We start from the raw sequence: 19,024 nt of genomic DNA on the forward strand, positions 1-19,024 counted from the left end.
ATTAGTTTGTGTTATTTCCTTGTGTGTGTAGATAAGTATCTGTATCTTTAGGACTATTGATGAGCACACTCATAGCAGAAAACACCTGTATTTGAGTCTGATAACAGTGCTGCTTTCTGAATTTTCCTATGTTAACCTTCACTGGAGGAAGGACAGGAGACCTGCCACACTGCTTAGAATACTGATTTTCATCAGTGGCCTTTTATGGATTTTAGGGAGAGTTGGTCTTGAAATTTTTCTCCTTCCTTTTTATCTGTCTGTCTGCCTGTCTATCTGATTTCTAAATGAAACTGCCTAGTGCATTTTGCCCAGCTCTAAGAAATATACCCTGTTATCACAGAGGCATTCCCTTGAAGTTTTCATCTGTTTTTGTTGTGCAAGAATACCGAAATGTATCAAAGAAGGTCACGATTTAAAAATCACTGTGTCTGTAATCTTTCTGGGCGACTCGACTGGTCTGGTATGATGTGGAGCCAGCTGTCTTCCAACTCACAGCTTTGTTAGCTTTTGAATACTGGGTCGGTCATGCCTTTTGAGGACGCATGAGCCATAAGTATTTCACATCTTACGTTTCATGTTTCTTCTGCAGAACAGAGATCTGGAGAAGCCTTGTCTCACTCCAGCACGAGTGTGCCTGGCAGATTTGAACCAGTTCATCTCCACAGTCATCTGCTAACCAAAGTTCTGAGTGCTTCTCTTTGATGTCTGTGTCATACCACTCACAGTTGTCTGCTATTTACTAAGTACCCAGCGTATGTGTGGGAAGAAAACATACGCATTTACAAGCTCTTGACTCTAGTCCTGGCAAGTCTCAGCCTCTTCGGTTTTCTGCATTTTGTCATTCAGCATTTAATACAGCTGTACTCTTCACAGGCAAACTCTGGGATAGGTTCTAGGGATAAACATGGGAAAGGATCTCTTTACAAAGGAGAAAGTATATAAACAACTGAAACATGTACGAAGTCCTCGTTAGAAGTCAAGTAGTAGGGTGGACGAGGGCTATGGAATGGCACAAAGGGAGCCTGTGGATTCCTCTGCCCAGCTGTCTGTTTTCTCTTTTATTTTTCCAGACACCTTTCTTTCTTCTTCTTCGTGCATTCCTGCCCAAACCTGGTAACAAGAAAGGTAAAGGATAAATGTTTAACGTGGTTGTGGATTCACTTCCAGTTCCCCTAGGTGTCATCTTTGCCATTTTCCAAGCTTGTGTGAGAAAGCAGTTTGAATGGAATTCTAGAAGCCAAACACAGATCACAGCAGGGCTTTCTGCCAGCGATCTGCTGTGGGGAGGTAGGGGTGTGGAATGGTGAAAAAGAAATGTGACTTAGATACTTAGATTCTTACACAGAGAGAGATGCTTGATTGCTCTAAGCCTTACCTTCCAAGGGCATTCGAAACCAGCCTCGTTTCCACTCTGTCTGGGTTGCTGAACCCTGAAGATTTAATCCTTATTACTGATAAGAACAGAAAGAATGTGACTTATCTCTTCAATCTCTGCAGAGATGGAAGGAAAAACCATTTCTCGGAACATGATTACACGTTATTTGACAGCTTTTCAGTTTGCCCATTAATTTAGGTGTTTGAATAAGTAAACTCCATTGGGGGGAGTTGAGTATCATTTACTTTATAAATGTGATAGTTCCTTTTTGAAGTGACCCCACTCTTACCCCTTCCTCCACCATTCAAACAGAGTTTAAATATTTGCCAGGGCAGATGTTTGATTTTTATCTTAGCTCTTTCTTTGTTTAACTTTATTCTCATGGGTGGTTAAGTGGAAGATAAGGGGGTTCTTGTTTAATTCTTTTCAACTGGTGTTGCTCAAATATTTGGAGAGCAGACACTTCCCAGAAAGAATGAGTGGGAACCTGGTTGAATGGAGGTGAAATGAAATGTCTCCCTGTCATATCTGAGTAAACCAGGCACTGTTGGGCTGTTACTCGGATGTTTTTTATGTCCAGACCTCTCTTTTTTGAGATTTTTTTTTAATAGGAACCATTTTTTAAAGTCCTTATTGAATTTGTAACAATCCTATTTCTGTTTTATGTTTTGATTTTTTTGGCCACGAGGCACGTGGGATCTTAGCTCCCGAAACCAGGTATCAATCCTGCACCCTCCCGTATTGAAAGGTGAAGTCTTAACCACCGATGTGCTTAGTCCCTCAGTAATCTCCAATTCTTTGCAACTCCATAGACTGTAGCCCGCCAGCCTCCTCTGACAATGGGGATTCTTTGGGCAAGAATGCTGGAGTGGGTTACCATGTCCTCCTTTAGAGGATCTTCCCAACCCAGGGATCAAACCTGGGTTCCCCGCATTGCAGGTGGATTCTTTACCGACTGAGCCACCAGGGAAACCTCTTAACCACTGGACCTTGTTTCAAAGTCTCCTGTAGCTGCTAGGTTTTGCCATCTTTGCTTCCCCCCTGCCCCGCCCCTCCCCACCCCCCACCCCGCCCCTCCCCACCCCCCACCCCGCCCCTCCCCACCCCCCACCCCCAAAATGTCCGCTGCTCTAAAAATGGAACTTGGTAATGTGGTGACACCCAGCAGCAAGGGTCCGCCGTGGGCTGGGAGATCCATCACAAGCCTCAGCACATTTGTTCCACACCAGCTTCTGAGCCCATACCAGATTTTGCTTCCTCAAGAAATGGTGTGTAATGGTGGTGGTCTTAAAAAAAAAGAAACACCCTCGTGCCTGTCTCTAGCAGTGATTAAAAACAAGAAAACAAGTAAAAAAAAATTCCCTACCCCATTAGCTGTCATCATATTGGCTTTATTTATGGACTCAACTATCAGCGTAAGCCTTGCTCTTCTGAGATATCCACAGGGATTTGCTTTTTAAATTATTACCTTTAAAACATGCCCGTGAACAATACCACATTTCAGCAGCACCCTTGGAACTCACACTGTGGGTGTGGTTTTTCTGTGCTACATGATAAATTGGTCAGACTTTGCCTGGAAATGTTGAGGAAAACCCAGGGTTTTAAGTGATTTGCCTGGCAAATCACCTTCCATAGGAAATTTAAACAAAGACCAAGAAAGAGATTCCGGAAGTAAACCCCAACTGGTGTATGTCTCTCTCTCTTTTGTATCTTTTCCTTTCTAAACTGGGACTCCACTGAAAAGTTGATTTACACTGTGAACCGAGGCTGAATGAAATCCAATTGGAACTCACTTGAACACTGTTTTGATGTAAGATTCAAAGCTTCTGCAAATTTATTTTATCTTCTACATTTGCTGATCTCCTGCTTGTAAATCCTGTTGAAGGAGAATAAAAATGACTGCAGCCTGATGGGAATTAAATGTCTGAAGTTCAAAGCAGTTTGCACATCAGAGCAAACGTCAATCAAATGAACATCTTGCAAGCCAGGCAGGGAGTGAATTTCTCCATGGGGAAGAGATCAAAGTGGGAGTCACAGTTCTGTTTTCTCCCTCGGGATGCAGTTTCGATCAGTTGTTCATGAAAGTAAATCCAGAAGGAAGTTTTTTCTTTTTTTTTTTATTAACTTGAGGGGGTAGGAAAGATGGAGTTATTTCTCTTGAAACTAAATTTCAGGCCCTAGTTTTATCTTATGAAAATAAATACAGAAAGCAGTCATAATCCAATATCTCCCCCTTTTAGAGAGTAAGTCTACAGGAGATTTATATAGGATTATTCTCTTATTGTTATGACTTTTTAAAAGGCCATATGCAAAGATAAGTTGAATTGCCTGTTTATTTTATATGAAAATCTATAATTTTATCAGCTCTTTACCTTATAAAAGCTAAAATTTTATAAATGTGACTGGCAGCTTGTGTATTTCTCAATGAAAAATGTTTTAGGTAACCCTTAAGAGAACTGGCATGTTTTCATAATGGTTTAGAAGCATGAACTTTGCATTTCTCACAGTCTCCCAATCAGGGTAAATAGTACATTTCTTCTTAGAAATCATTTTTTCTAAAAGGCACGTGTGCATTAAATGTAGTCTCACTTTAGGCAAGGCAGCTGTTCCACTGAGGCCTGGAGATAACTCAGGTAACTGGGATGGTGCTAAGCAAGTTTTACTGGGTTGGCCAAAAAGTTTGTTCAGAGGTTTCCATAAGAAGTTATGGGTGTTTGGAGTTCAAAAGAGAAGCTAACATTAGTGTGTGTGGCTGAGTAGAAAGGGAGAGATAATCACAGGGGTTTTGCTCATGAAATTACTTCTCCAGACTGACTCACCAGCTCGGAACACACCATGCTCCTGTATCTCCAAGCCCCCTGTTGACACCTGCTCCCATACCTGCTTGCACATCAGCAATGTCAGCAACCATAGAAACAGGATAAGGTTTGTTTCTGCATGCTTCATGTTAGTTCAGTTGGGGAGTGGATGCTCCTCATGTGTGAGGAGACTCAAGAAAATTGAGAGGTTGTACAACCATTGCCACTTAGAGAATTCCATGGAATATGCAGGAGAAAGGAGAGTGGTTGTCTTGTCCTTGAATCCTTTAAGTATCAGAATGTTAGCAGCTGATAGAAATAAATTAATTTAAAACCACCAGTATTCACTATGTTCGGATTACCCAGGGAGCAAGAATTGAATTTTGTTTCATCCTTTCCTAGTAAACTTAAGTCTGTGAGCTAACTAGAGGAGAGGTCATATTGCCCTCTGGCTGAGGTTCTCCTGCAAAGTGGTTATTTAATTCTCAAACAGCAGGGTGGATTTCTTCAGAAAAAGAATGTCTTCAGGTATTTGACGTGTTTTTGGGGATCAGGTTTGATCTCTGGAAGGCTGTGTGTTTATACGTTACCAGCTGGGGCTTCTCTGAGCCCTGTTTTATGGTTTTATGCGTTGCTCACATCTGTGGCCATTGTCTATTATGTTATTTAGCACTCACCTGAAATTCACTGTCCCATGGAGAATTTTTCAGAATTTGGTGATATTTCCTCTTTTTGGTCTCCTATTTTTATCTTACCTTTGGTGTATATAAGCCATTTGTTTAAGCTGTCAGATGACCAGAATGCCAGGTTCTTTCTCCCAGAGGAGAATGTTAACACTAGGAAAAAGAGAGAAGTTGCTATGAGCTGTGTCTCTTCTCTGTGTGGAGAGTGGACATGCTCACTCTTCTGTCCATCTGGAACTTATAGCCGCCTCTGCTGCCTTGAAACCTCTCAGATTTCAGAAACCTTTCAAATTCAGACTTGAATGGAAAGGGACCCTGAGGCTTTTCTGGAGTGCAGTAATAAAAAGTAACCCCAAAATGGAACATTCCAAAGGTATGCCAGTGGTGAACATTTTTAAAATCTATGTTATCTATAATTGATTGAGAATAGCTGTCTTTAATATTATATCTTCTCCATCTTCCTCATCTTTGTCCATAGAGTTCTTTCTCTGTAGCTATCCATTGTGAGCCTTATGCTTAGCAACTGTCATTTCCTATTAAGTAAAAAGCAAAGATTTCCCCTAAGCCCCACAAGCCTTTAGAGTAATCCTTTTCTTTGAGAGAGTTGAATTGTACTTCAGCTGTTTTAGATAATGCTAATGACAATTTATTGATTTTATTGAGATACAGTGTAATATATTCATTATAAAGGAGAGCTTGAATATATGTTCATATCTTGATCCTGTTACTTCCTAGCTGTGAAGCTTGGACTTCTTAATTAACATTTCTGTGCCTCTGTTTCTTGGTCTTTAAATGAAATAATAATAGTGTATCTCTCAGGTTTGTAATGATTAGATGAGTTAATCTGTGTAAAACACTTGGAATATTCTTGATACAATGTAACATGGGAGCTGTTAACTGTTACTGTTACTAATACACCTAATATTCATTGTTATTATTTATTACATGTTTATATGTACAAGGCTCTTCAGAGCTATTTTCTGGTTACAAAATAGATAAACCATCTTATAGATGAGAAAAATGTAGGCTGCAAACATGTAAGTTCTATGGGAGAGTTAGAGAGCAATAAGCATTTTAAACCCAACTCCAGTTCAGGCCTGTGTACATATGAGGGCATGCTCCTGACCCCGACACAGCATGCTTTTGCCAGGTGGCAGTTCCTTTTTCATCACAGATGTTCTCTGAATATGATTAAATGAAATAGGCAGAGCTTTTCAGTGATTTAGCTTTTTGTCCTTCCACAGCACTCAGCTACCAATAAGAAAACTTACAGAGAACTATACATTCCCAGCAATGTACTGGACCTGAGAGAGAACTACAAATCCTCAATAACCCACAATCCCATTGGCAGAATTAAGACTTCTCAGATATCTGAAAGGTTATAGAGAGAATTGGGCATTCGAGGGCTGGGTGGTAGCATTAAACAATAAGGCTTCCATAACAAAATATCTTGGCATTTTTTTCTTACTATACCTTTATTTAGTGTGTGGAGAAGGCAAAATAAATAAGATAATTTGCTCATTATTTATAATAAACCTTATGTTAGAATTTTTATTGATTAGTATTTTGTTGATATAAGTAGAATCTAAAAGCAACCAGTCTATCAGACATCAGCTCTATTGACATTATGCTAAGCTTGTTTATAGAACAATATTTAAAAATTAGGGAAAAGAGACATAAGAGGCAGAATGGCACTAGTCAGTTTAGAGGAGAAAAGGCTCCTCATAGACTGAGGCTGACAAGAGGACTTCCTGGGAGGAAAATCAGAAAATCGGCTTTGTAGCATGGGCACTATGAACACTGAAAAGCACCACAGCTGGGACCCAACAGGAAAAAACGTGTATTGGTTAGAACTACGATCTGAGTAGAACTATAGGTTGGGACACGGTGGGGAAAGAAAGTTGGGCCGGCTATTGATGACAAGCGCTATACTGTGAACCCTTTTTATGACTGACAAATGTTTACTGAGCACATACTCTTGTTAATGTGTCACTTCGCTTGCAGTTTTATTGTTATGAAAATATTTTCTTTAATGCTCTTAGAGATGATCTTTGCAGTACAGAAAGGAAAACAGCCCATAAAAATAGTTCCCTCGTCTCCCTGGTTCAGGAGTGAACTCTCATTTCACAGTGGCCAAAGAAATCTGCATGTGTTCTGCACCGGATTTTAGCCCTCTCCAGAGCTGGGGCTGACGGCACAGGTCCTGGCCGTAGAGACTCCATCCAGGGAAAGAGGGCTCTCTTCAGGCTTACCTTTCTTCTGGGAGAAGTTGTCAGTAGCTCTCTTGAGTCACCCATCACCTTTAACAAGTTCTTGCTGTGTCACTTATATAAAGCAATACGTGTGCCTCATCCTTGGACAGGGACGTAGATGAGGTCACGTCTTTCTTAGGTCCCTGATTTGCTGTGAGTTGCTTGGTGTCACTTTCCTCAACTGGGAGATCAGCAGGTGTGAAAAAGGTTTGTGATTAGTATAGCACAGTCCAGTTATGAGTTTTAGGCATACCTAAGAATTCCTCTGCTCTCTTCAGACTAAAAGATCCTCTGTCCTTGGTCTCTTTGAGGCATAGGGAGAAGTTCCTGGAAAGCCTTTGTACTGCCTTGTTTCTAAAGGAATCTACATGACAGGATTGGAGGGCTTCTTACCCCTCAGGAGCCTCCTGTCAAAGTCAGATTTCAGGGAGGACTTTACCCTAGACTCATTAAATCTGAATCTTCCAGGGTAGAGCTCAGGAATCTGCATCCCAACATGTTGCCAGGTGATTCTGATATGGCTTAGACTTTAGATAATTAGGAACCATTTATCTGAGGGATGGTCCTCAGTTATTAGACCTCTGGAGCCTTCTGCAGGAATCCAAACTAGGACTAAGCACGTATGAGGAATGTTCATAGACAATCAGTTAATATGAGTGCCTGCTTTTGATAAGAACAATGCTTAGTGTTTTTTATATATATATATATATATATATATACACACACACATACATACATACATACATACACACATATACATATATGTATACACACATAGTGGTGAATAAAACCGACAAGACATGCGATCTGCTCTCAAGGGGCTTTTGTCTGTTCATATGGCCTGGACCATAAAAAGCCACCCATTAAAAGCATTTACAAGTATTGTCCAATTAAAAAGACGTATACAAATGGATCCATAAATTTAAAATTATGCACTTGCCCTGAGAGAAGATGGAAACACTTGACATAGACTAGGAAAGCATTCACAATCCAGTTTTTCAGGGGAAGTGATAAGTGAACGAAGACTTGAAGGATGATTAGATAATCAGGAGAACCTTCTAGACTTGCGTTGTCCAACATGGTAGCCACTATTTGGTGACTGTTTACATTTAAATTAAGGTTAAGCAAAACTGAACATTTAGTTTCTCAGTTACAGCAGCCACATTTCAAATGCTCAGTAGTCACGTGTGGCTACCATACTGAACAGTGCAAAAATGACACATTTTCATCATCTCAGAAAATTCTGTAGGACTGCCCCAGTCTAGATCAGAGGTGGTGAAACAAGTGTGGTACACCACCTGTTTTTGGAAATTGAGTCTTCCTGGAATACTGCCATATTTATTCCTCTAAAAATTCTCTTTGACTGCTTTCACACCACAATGGCAGAAGCTGGTCATTGTGACAGAGACCTTGTAGGCCACAAAGCCTAAATATTATCTGTCTTTAATTTAAAAGTATGTGAGGGAATAGATTTAATATGACCATCTAGTGCATGGAGAGCAAGTGAGTTCCTTGTCTAATGCTACTCTTGCTTCACAGATGTTAAATGCTAAGACAAGAGAGGACAGTGAGATTATGTTGCTTTGCCAGCATACATTCTGGCAGCTGCTGATGTATTAATCTCTTCTTTTCTCTCCATCTGTGGCTTTCGAGGGAGCAATCTTCTTGTCTAGACAAACTGGAGCAGGTCCAAGGAAGAGTGACCACACTTGTAAAGCAACTGTGTCCTTGGAGGCACAGTTGACAGTGTTGATATAATTCTATACTGGATGAGAGACTGGACTAAAGAGTCTCTTAAAATCTCTTGAAAGGTCTCCTCTTTTGAGATGATATGTATCAAAACAAAATTGCTTTGGAACCCAGCACACCCTTTGAAAACTCAGCCCCATTGCTTATACAACCAGTTCAATTTAATAGTTCTTATTTAAAAGATCCATAAAATCCACATTCACGTGAACAATAAAGTAGATCTCGATTTTTAGAAGTGTTTCTTCAGCGTTGTAAGAGCTTCTCTACCTGTGTTAATGAAATTTCACTAATGATATTTATAATCAGAGATACACATTTAACACTAGTTTTTAAAAACCTAATTTCAGATTGAGTTTATTTACAGGTAACTCTCAGAACCTTCATGAATCGTCTCAGTATCTGAAATCCAAAATAGCTTATTTAGAAGTTCTAGAGTTTTCTCTTTTGTTACTTCTGGATAAAATTCACTGGAAAATAGTCTTGGTGACTATATGAGTCAGTAGATTTCTTTCTTTCTTTTTTTTTTTTTTCCAGATAAGAAACCTGGGGCTCAGACAGATTGTACAATTTATGCAAGTTCACACATGTAAAAGTGACAGAGCAAGGATTCAAACCTAGACCTTTCCTACTCCCCAACCATTCCTTCTCCTTCTCTACTGTCTGTCTTTATGCTTGGTCATTGGTTTTCAGACAGAATAATTTAAAGAATTTTTTCACGTGTCACATCAGAGCTTAAGTCTGAATGTTTGTCATTCTGGTCTAAATTTTGTCAAATCTATTTTCTGTATGATTTCATCACCAGTACCTGGTCATTCACTGCAGGGAAAGTTGTCTTGAAGGATTTTTTTTTTTTTTAATCTTCTTAGAATTTATTTTGATTTCTAAAACCTTTAGATGCAGATGTTGGGTTTTGCCCACACTACTCTGAAGTGATTTTTAAAAATATTTAAATTGTAATTTCACTATTCATGAGCTGACCTATTCTGTACACAGTATTTGAACTATTAACTTTTGTTTGCTTTGTGGATTGAATAATGGCCAGATAAATATTGCTGATTCTCTTCTGTTGTTTCAGATTTGATGGGAACTTTAACACCAATGTATCTAGAACAATTAGTTGTGATCGACTATCTACTACTGTTAATAGCCGGGCCTTCAATCCAGGACGAGACTTAAATTCAGGTTAGTAATCTCTTGACTTCATAAAGGTGAACTGTTTTCCACCACATTTTTGAATAAATGTATTGCTTTACATTTAGTTTGGAAGAAAAAAAGATATGTTCTTAAAGTTAGGTATTTCTTTCTGGCAAGCTGACACTTGAAAGAGGGAAAGGAAGAAGAAAATAAGGCAGACATGTATTGAGCGTTCACTGTATTCCGTTTGTGAACTATGCCATGTGATTTGCTAGATTCTTAATCTATTCTCTCATTCGTTAGCAGATTCACATTTAAAGGTTACCTTCAAGACCCGATTGTCTCTGCATTTAGGAAGTGTTGAATTTCATTTGTATTCCCTGTTTATAATTTTTAATTTGAGGAGGCAGTTTGAAGAATGATGAGGTTACTTTCCTACTACTGAACAGTGCCATGAGGCTGTACAGTCATCCCTCAGTATCTGCAGTTACTTGGTTCCAGGGACTCCCATTGTTACCAAAATCTGCAGACGCACGAGTCCCTTACATGTATGGTGAGGTATAAAGAATACAGTTGGCATTTTAGATCTGTGTGTTTCACATCCGTGGATATGGGCAACTAACTGTATGTTGAACTTTCTTATTGGTCTGGTCAGAACTTGGTCATATGCAACAGTAATTACTACTAGGGTTAGGACACGTGTGCACATAGTTACATACAGCTTCAAATTGGCACCATGTCTCTGCTTTCTTGCCCTAGAGTTCTGATCTATGTTTCTCACTCTGTCTTGTTGTATATAGCTGTTGGGTGATGGGCCTCAGAACCTGAAGGCTTCACCTTTTAAAAGCTGGAAGTGTTAAACAGCTAGGAATAAAGAATTACCATGTGACCAAACAATCCCACTGCTGGGCATATATCCTGAAGAAATCATAATTGCAAAAGACATATGTACCCCAATGTTCATTTTGGCACTGTTTGTAATACCTAGGCCATGGAAGCGACCTAGATGTCCATCAACAGATGAATGGCTGAAGAAGCTGTAGTACATATATCCATCAGAATATTACTCAGCCATAAAAAGGAATGCATTTGAGTCAGTTCTAATGAGGTGGATAAACCTACAGCCTTTTATATAGAGTGAAGTAATCAGAAAGGGAAAAACACATATCATATAGTAATGCATATATGTGGGATCTAGAAAGATGATACTGATGAACCTATTTCCAGGGCAGCAGTGGAGACCCAAACATTGAGAACAGACTTGTAGAAACAGCAGAGGAAGGAGAGGTTGGGCTGAATGGAGAGAGTAGCATGGAAACATATACATTACCATATGTAAAACAGTCAGTGGGAATTTGCTGTATGACTCAGGAAACTCAAATGCGGCTTTGTGACAACCTAGAGGAGTGGGATGGGTGGAGGGAGGTTCAAGAGGGAAGGACATATGTATACCTATGACTGCTTCATGTTGATGTATGGCAGAAACCAACATAATATTGTAAAGCAATTATCCTTCAGTTAAAAATAAATTAATTAAAAAATAAAAGCTAGAAATGCCTTTAGAAATTACCTACCAATCTCAGTCCTAGGATTTTACCAAGGAATAATCTGAGGCTCAGAATGGTCCTAAGACTTTCCTCATCACTGGAGAAATAAAAGATTTAATCCTTATACATGAAGAAGTATATTTCCCAGATTCCAGGTCTCCAGGAAACATGTATAAGGCAAGAGAAAAGCCAGAGACCCAGAACATTTACTTTTAGAGCCCTACCCAGTATTGGTTCAGAGGAAGAATTCTAGTCTTTGGGCATTGTATACACAAACCAGGTAATCTATTAGGTCTGGAAAGAAAGAACTGTAAGCTTTATGTTGCTTAGGGATTAAAAAACTATAGCTGTTAGCTAAATGATGCAACCTAAATCTGCCAGGCACTTCTTGTCTAGACCAATATATAATGAATTCAGTCATTTAAAAAAAATTGGTCAGAGGATCTGGAGACCTTCTGGAACAGGTGGGATTTACTACTAGAAAGAAAATTCAGTGAAAATACTTTTCATAAAAAAATAATTGAAGTGAGTAGAGAAGGGCATGGAATGGGCAGAGAGACATTCTAATGGGAGATTCCAAGGCTGGCTCAGGGCAGAGAGCTGGAACTTGCGTCTTTCATTTCCCAGATTCAGTATTTGCTCTCTTTCCCTTTCCCAGTTGTGCCCAGTACAGAATGTTTAAGAATAAGAGAAGAGTTGGGAAGGACTTCCAAGATATTTAACTTTATCAGCAAGAATGACAGAGTTGATGGGGAGGTGAGGAAGAACAGGTTGCTGTGGGAGGAAAGGAATCGACATCTCAGTTTTAGAAAAGTTAGTTATCCAAGGGAAAATGTCTCACAGACAGTGGTGTATACAAGTCTGGGGTCCAGAGAATGGACCAGACTGGACATTTATCACTTAGATTCATTGTGTATAGTGAGTCAAAGTCACTCAGTCATATCTGACTCTTTGCAACACCATGAATTGTAGCCCACCAGGCTCCTCTGTCCATGGATTTTACAGGCAAGAACACTGGAGTGTTTGCCATTCCCTTCTCTGGGGAATCTTCCTGACCCAGGGATTGAATCCAGTTCTCCTGCATTTCAGGCAGATTTGTTATCATCTGAGCCACCAGGGAAGCCCAAAGTGAAAGCCACACAGTAGTGTCCAACTCTTTGCGACCCCATGGACTATACAGTCCATGGAATTCTCCAGGCCAGAATACTACAGTGGGTAACCTTTCCCTTCTCCAGGGGATCTTCCCAACCCATGGATCAAACCCAGGTCTCCTGCGTTGCAGGCAGATTCTTTACCATCTGAGCCACAAAGGAAGCCCAAGAATACTGAAGTGGGTCGCCTATCCCTTCTCCAGTGGATCTTCCCAACCCAGGAATCAAACCAGGGTCTCCTGCATTGCAGGCAGATTCTTTACCAACTGAGCTATCAGGGAAGCCCAGACAAGTCTGGAGTCCAGAGAATGGGCCAGACTGGACATTTATCACTTAAATTCATTGTATATAGGTAATACTTAAATCATGAGACTCAGTAGGATCATACAGCAAGTGGCCATGGGGAAAAAATGATGACAAGAGGTCCAAAGACTGAGTCTTGGGACACTTTACAACTTAGAGTTCATTCTAAGAGGAAGCAGTAAAGGAATCTAAGATGGCAATCAGTCTGGTAGGAGAACCAAGAGAGACTGAAGCCAAACGACAAAAGTGTTTCAAGACAGAGGGAGAGATCAACTGTGCTAAATAGGCCCTCAGTAAGATGAAGGCTCTTGAGAAAATGAAATTTAGCAACATAAACACCAATTAACTGGTGAATCTGACAAAGGTTGTTTGATGGAATCGTACAGTAAAAGAAAGGCTGATATTCATCAGCTCAGGCTTTTAAGAATGGAGCAGGAGACGCTAAGCACATGAACTCCAAAGGTTTGCTGAATGGAAAGCTAGAGGGCCACATGGAGTCTAGATAATATTTTTAAATTATGGCAAGGTCATGTGCCAAAGGGAATGATTCGGTAGATAAAAGTGAGAAGTGAAAAGAGACAGTTGCTACAGCCTTATCCTTGATTAGGCAAGAGATGGTGGGATTCCAAGTAGAAGATGGAAACGCACAGAGCGTTCATTCTTAATGGGAAGGAGGAAGAAGGAGTAAGTGTGTGGAATGCCCATAATGACCAATGTGATATCAGCAACTTGGGGGCATGACCTGCAATAGTGATTGTGTTTTCTCAGAGAATTAGGAAGCAAGACCCTCAGCTGAGAGTGAGGCTAGGAGACAGGGAGAGCAGGTTGGAGGAGCCACTGAAGACCTGTTAGTTACACTAAGATTTCCTTCTGTGATAGAGGTTTTAGAGTAGAACTCAGCTGCACATGACTGGGGATCCTGACAAAATGCTCTTTTTCTACAGTCTTTATTTGTCAAGGGAAAGGTGGGGAGAAAGAGGATGGTCAGGGAAGAGGTAGGTTGCTAGAGATCAGGTCTTATATTTGGCTGTTTCCAAGATCACGTCCCAAGCATTGATATAACATCCTAACTGACAAGAGTTGTTCTCAGCGCAGTTGACGCAGCTAGATTTACAAGCCTTTTTTGGCAGTATTCAGGTATTTGAGAACGGACTTGCTTGTATTTGAAGTTTTGTGACATTCCACCGGGCAGAGGCTACAGCCAAAGTCCACATTCTTGAACAGGCATTTGTAATATGAGAGGAGTGGGAGATGGGGGAGGGTGACCTCACAGCTCCCCCTTCCCCTCCTCTCTGGCTCATGCCCCTTTTCAGAGCAGAATTAATGTGCTTTCTAGGCTATCACATGTCTGATATTTACATCTGTAAAATGTCCAGCCTTAGGCTCTTTCAGTCTGTATATAATCCATCAATGGGTTCCTAATTGATAACACAGTTTCAGATTGCCTCTCAGACTAGCTGGAAACAGACTCACATAAATTGTAAACCATTCTTAGCTTCATTTATCCAAAACTAGGTCATGTGTCCATCCATCCAACACACATGTGTATTCTTTGTCTTAAAACGACCCCACCAAAAAAAAAATAACGACCCCACCACATCTCTACTTTCTAAATTGACTCCTTGTCCCTGATTCCATACAAATAGCTGACGTTCAATAGTGCATATGTTACATGATGGTATGGGTCATGTTTTGCTCAGGGTCTTTCCTGCTTTTATCCCTAGTTTCTCACTTTCTTTCTCTGTCTCTCTTTTAAATTCCTGCTGAGCTATTTTCTTGTGCATAGCCTGATCCCTAAAGAGAGTTTATTTGAAGAGTCCAAGGAAAGTTGTCTCTTGCTCTCTCGAGTTATGCAATTGAGATGAGAGTGCAAGTGAGAGTTACTCTTTCTCACTGAAAGAAAGGGTGTCTGGACTTTCTTTATTGTGTTTGATTTAAAGAGCATTTGAAGTTGCAAACGTCGATCTTGGTCACGTTGGCATCTTCATTGAGAAACAGGATTCATGGGGTGAAAGAGGCGCTTATAAGTCATCTTACAGCAGTAAACGCTGCAGGAGGTACAGATGGGCACTGGAGGCTGTGGACCAAGCTGCTAATTTCAATAGCTTCATCACTTCATTCTTTGAATGACAAGGATTGGCTATGTGCTGTAGGTTTTTTGTTTTTCTTTAAAATGACTTGAAAATCATCTGTTAAAATGCTAATTCCAAAGCAATGTGAAGCTATGTTCTACCTGAAAAAAAAAAAAAAAAAGAATAAAATCAATCAAGCTAGGACTTTCTCGGATTTTGTGTGCCTAATTAAACCAGCTTTGTGATTGAGATAGTATCATAACAGATGTGGTAATTATTTAAAAAACTATTCAATCACTTAGAAACCTAGACTCTTGAGGTTATGATTCCATTTACATTCATGTTTGGTGGTGAGTGTACATATGTATATACATAAAACTAAGTACACAAACAAAGGGGACCTTTACTTTGATTCCTCTTCAAGTTCTGTTCTTCTACTGTGAGCTACTTTGGAGTCTCGTCTTCTAGGTTTCTTACAACAATCCTATTACACTGATTTCAGAAGATTTTACTAGCCACATAGATTCTCATGTGTATATATACTCTTTCCATTATACCTGTGATTGTAATGGATACAGCCTGGGTTTTCTTGTTGTTTTTTACTTAGCAAATATATTCTGAATATTCTTATGTGCCTATGAAAACAAATATACTTCTCTAAAGTCTCTATTGTTGCAGCAGTGTATAATTGTGTAACAATGTTAAATCAACCAATCCACTCCAGTTCAACATTGAGATTGTCCTAGTTTTTCACTATAGCATTGTTCCCTTGTGTGTATGTGTGTTAAGTCACTTCAGTCGCTTTGGACTCTTTGCGACCCTATGTACTATAGCCCACCAGGCTCCTCTGTCCATGGGATTCTCCAGGCAAGAATACTGGATTGGGTCGCCATGCCCTCTAGGGGATCTTCCCGACCCAAGGATTGAAGCCAGGTGTCCCACGTTGCAGGCAGATTCTTTACCACTGAGCCAGATTGCTCAGGGAAGTCCTCATTTTTCCTTTGGATCTCAAGTGACCCCCTCCACAGTTTCACATGACTGCTATCCAGCAGTTGGCATGAATGCTTCCTTTTTGGAAACTTTACCCTCCTTAGTTTCTATAAAATTGTTCTGTGCCACTTATCCCCAAACTCCTCTGCCCAGTCCTTATCATCCTTTTTCTTGGGCTCTTTTTTCCTAAGGTGGATGTCCCCGCATGTCCTCTCTTCACCACCTTCCTCCCACACTGTTATCTCCCTGAATGGTCTCCATTTATACAGCACTCCTGCTCCCACCACATGCTGCTGCTGCTGCTAAGTCACTTCAGTCGTGTCCGACTCTCTGCGACCCCATAGACAGCAGCCCACCAGGCTTCCCCGTCCCTGGAATTCTCCAGGCAAGAGCACTGGAGTGGGTTGCCATTTCCTTCTCCAATGCAGGAAAGTGAAAAGTGAAAATGAAGTCGCTCAGTTGTGTCTGACTCTTAGCAACCCCATGGACTGCCGCCCACCAGGCTCCTCCGTCCATGGGATTTTCCAGGCAAGAGTACTGGAGTGGGGCACCATTGCCATCTCCACCCACCACATGCTACTCAATTCTAAACCTCTCTCTAGCTGTGGCCTGTTTCAGAGTTATTTTATCGAGGAACCAACTTCAGGACACATATTTCTCTATGATAATCCAGTAGCTATCCCCAAAATTAAACCATCAAACACACAAGAACACTTTCGTCTAAACTTACTCCCCAGTCTGGAATATATTGTTGATACCCTCTCCTGGTTACACTGGGAATTCTTCCTCATCTTTTTCTACCTGAGACTTCAGGCTTTAACAGTTTTGACCAAATGAGAGCATAAGTGAATGAGTATTTACAAGACACCTGACTAGGGCATTTACCTGGGTGTCCCTCTTCCTGCTCATCACACCCACTTGTAATGCAGATCTCGTTATCCTTTTCAATAAAAGGAAACTTGGCTTAAATTCCATAGTTCAAAGATGTGTCTTGAATCCCCTTTGTTTTCTCCACTTCAGTACCATAGATTTAAATCTTCATTGCCTTTCTAGAAGACAAATTAATGTAGAAATCTCCTCCAAAGTTTCCCTTCTCTTATTCTTCCTCATTTTCATTATTTTCTGCACGTGGTAGATATTCTAAAGTACTCGCTCTATAATTCCATTTCTCAAAAATCTCTGATTGCTCCCCTCAACCTTTCAAACAGCGATGGAAGCCTTTCAATTTCATCTTCTGCTCTTCTTTCACTTCCTTGTGCCCTCTGAGCTGTATCCTCAAGGAATCCCTTTCATTTCTCCAAATCCCTAGTTTCTATCACTTCCCTATACTTCACTCTTATTAGGTAAGCATTCCTTGTCTTTTGCAGCAGATTGGGTTTGCTAGGAGGCAGGCTCTGAGATGGAGGTTGGCAATCTGTGGGCAAAGGGAAGGAGACAGGATTGAGCAGTAGGAGAAGATGGGCCAGAGTACAGCCTCAGTGGAGCCCTCAGCCACCCCCAGGGAAACTTAGAGTTTGGGGTGGCCCTTCAGAGTTGTGTCAGCCCAGTCACAACTCTTTATTACTTTACTCTAGGATCCATTCTTACTATAGAATTTTAATTTTTTATGTTGGACATCTGTTTGATGCTCTACTCCTTTTAATTTATTTTTTGTATGCCAAGTGTTCAATCCGGTCCCTTGCCCATAGAAGGTACATAGGAAAGTGAAAGTCATTCAGTCATGTCAGACTCTGAGACGCAATGGACTATATAGTCCAGGGAATTCTCCAGGCCAGAATGCTGGAGTGGGTAACGTTTCTCTTCTGCAGGAGATCTTCCCAACCCAGGGATCAAACTCGGGTCTCCCACATTGCAGGCAAATTCTTTACCACCTAAGCCACAAGGAAAGCCCAGAAGGTACATAGTAAATGCTTATTGAATGAATAGAACTAGGATTTTTTTTTTTGTACTTTTGTTGTCTCATCTTTATAATGGAATAACCAAGGCTTTCGAAAACAACCTTAGTGAAGAATAGTATGTAGATGTGATATGCCAAAAGTCAGAACTGGTTTTCTTAGCTTAGGAAATCAGCACGTATAAATGTGTCAGGTATGTGGAGACTATTGAAACAGACTACACAGGTGAATAGTATTATTTTCATGAAACTAAGTGTGGTGATTTCAAACATCCAATGCACCCAGGAAAATCAATCTGTTACTCTTTGGTACCTCATAAACTGTTTTATACTTTTGCCTTATTCTTACCATGGATACCAAGGGAAGATATTCGTCAGTGTTATATAAATGAGAAACAGGCCTAGAGAAGTTAACTGATCTACGTAAAGTCAAACAAAAAATTGTTGGTATTAACATGACTAAACGTCCGTGTCCTGACTCCTAGTCTGATGGCCTCCTTAAGACAGATGGTTTAAAATGAAGAGATGTCTCCTCAACACTGTATTCTACCGACTGACACATCAAACTCTTGACCAAACCTACAATCTTCTCTTCCCACCCAAACCACCTCCATGGGCCATGTTCCATATATCAGTTAGCAGCAGCTTCATTTTGCTCGTTACCAAAGATTGAGACCAGAACCAATCCTGACTCTCTTTCTCCCTCATAATAAGCTTCTCTCATATGAAAACTTTACAGTAGTTACTGTGGCAAGAAAGAATTCCTCCCCTCACAGAGCTCACAACCTTGTCTCATGTATGTTGAAGGCACTTGGGATGAGGAGAAAAATCAACAGACAGATATAATCCGATACTGTGCTGAATGCTCTTGAGCTGAGTACCAAACGCATTGCTCATTTCAAAATCTATAAAAAGTGCATCCAGCACAGGTCGCTGTGTAGAGGGAATAAGTAACGGAAAAGGAAGGTAGCACTAAGTCGGATTTTAATGGACCTTGTATGTCAGTGTGAGGAGTTTGGTTTGGTTTTTGTTTCTTAGCTTAAAGTCAAGCAGTTGAAGACTTTAAGCAGAGCAGG

The 19,024-nt window shown here is 40.4% G+C and overlaps 1 protein-coding gene across 1 annotated transcript in view; it reads left to right on the forward strand.

Moving 5' to 3' along the window:
- Positions 1 to 19,024, forward strand: part of CACHD1 (cache domain containing 1) — a 235,687-nt gene that overhangs the window by 142,584 nt on the left and 74,079 nt on the right. Inside the window, exon 4 of the mRNA XM_005678311.3 lies at positions 9,933 to 10,039. Coding sequence (XP_005678368.2) covers positions 9,933 to 10,039 — 107 coding nt within the window. The remainder of the gene's footprint in view (positions 1 to 9,932; positions 10,040 to 19,024) is intronic.

This window comes from Capra hircus, chromosome 3, assembly GCF_001704415.2.
Source record: "Capra hircus breed San Clemente chromosome 3, ASM170441v1, whole genome shotgun sequence".
Lineage (NCBI taxonomy): Eukaryota > Metazoa > Chordata > Mammalia > Artiodactyla > Bovidae > Capra > Capra hircus.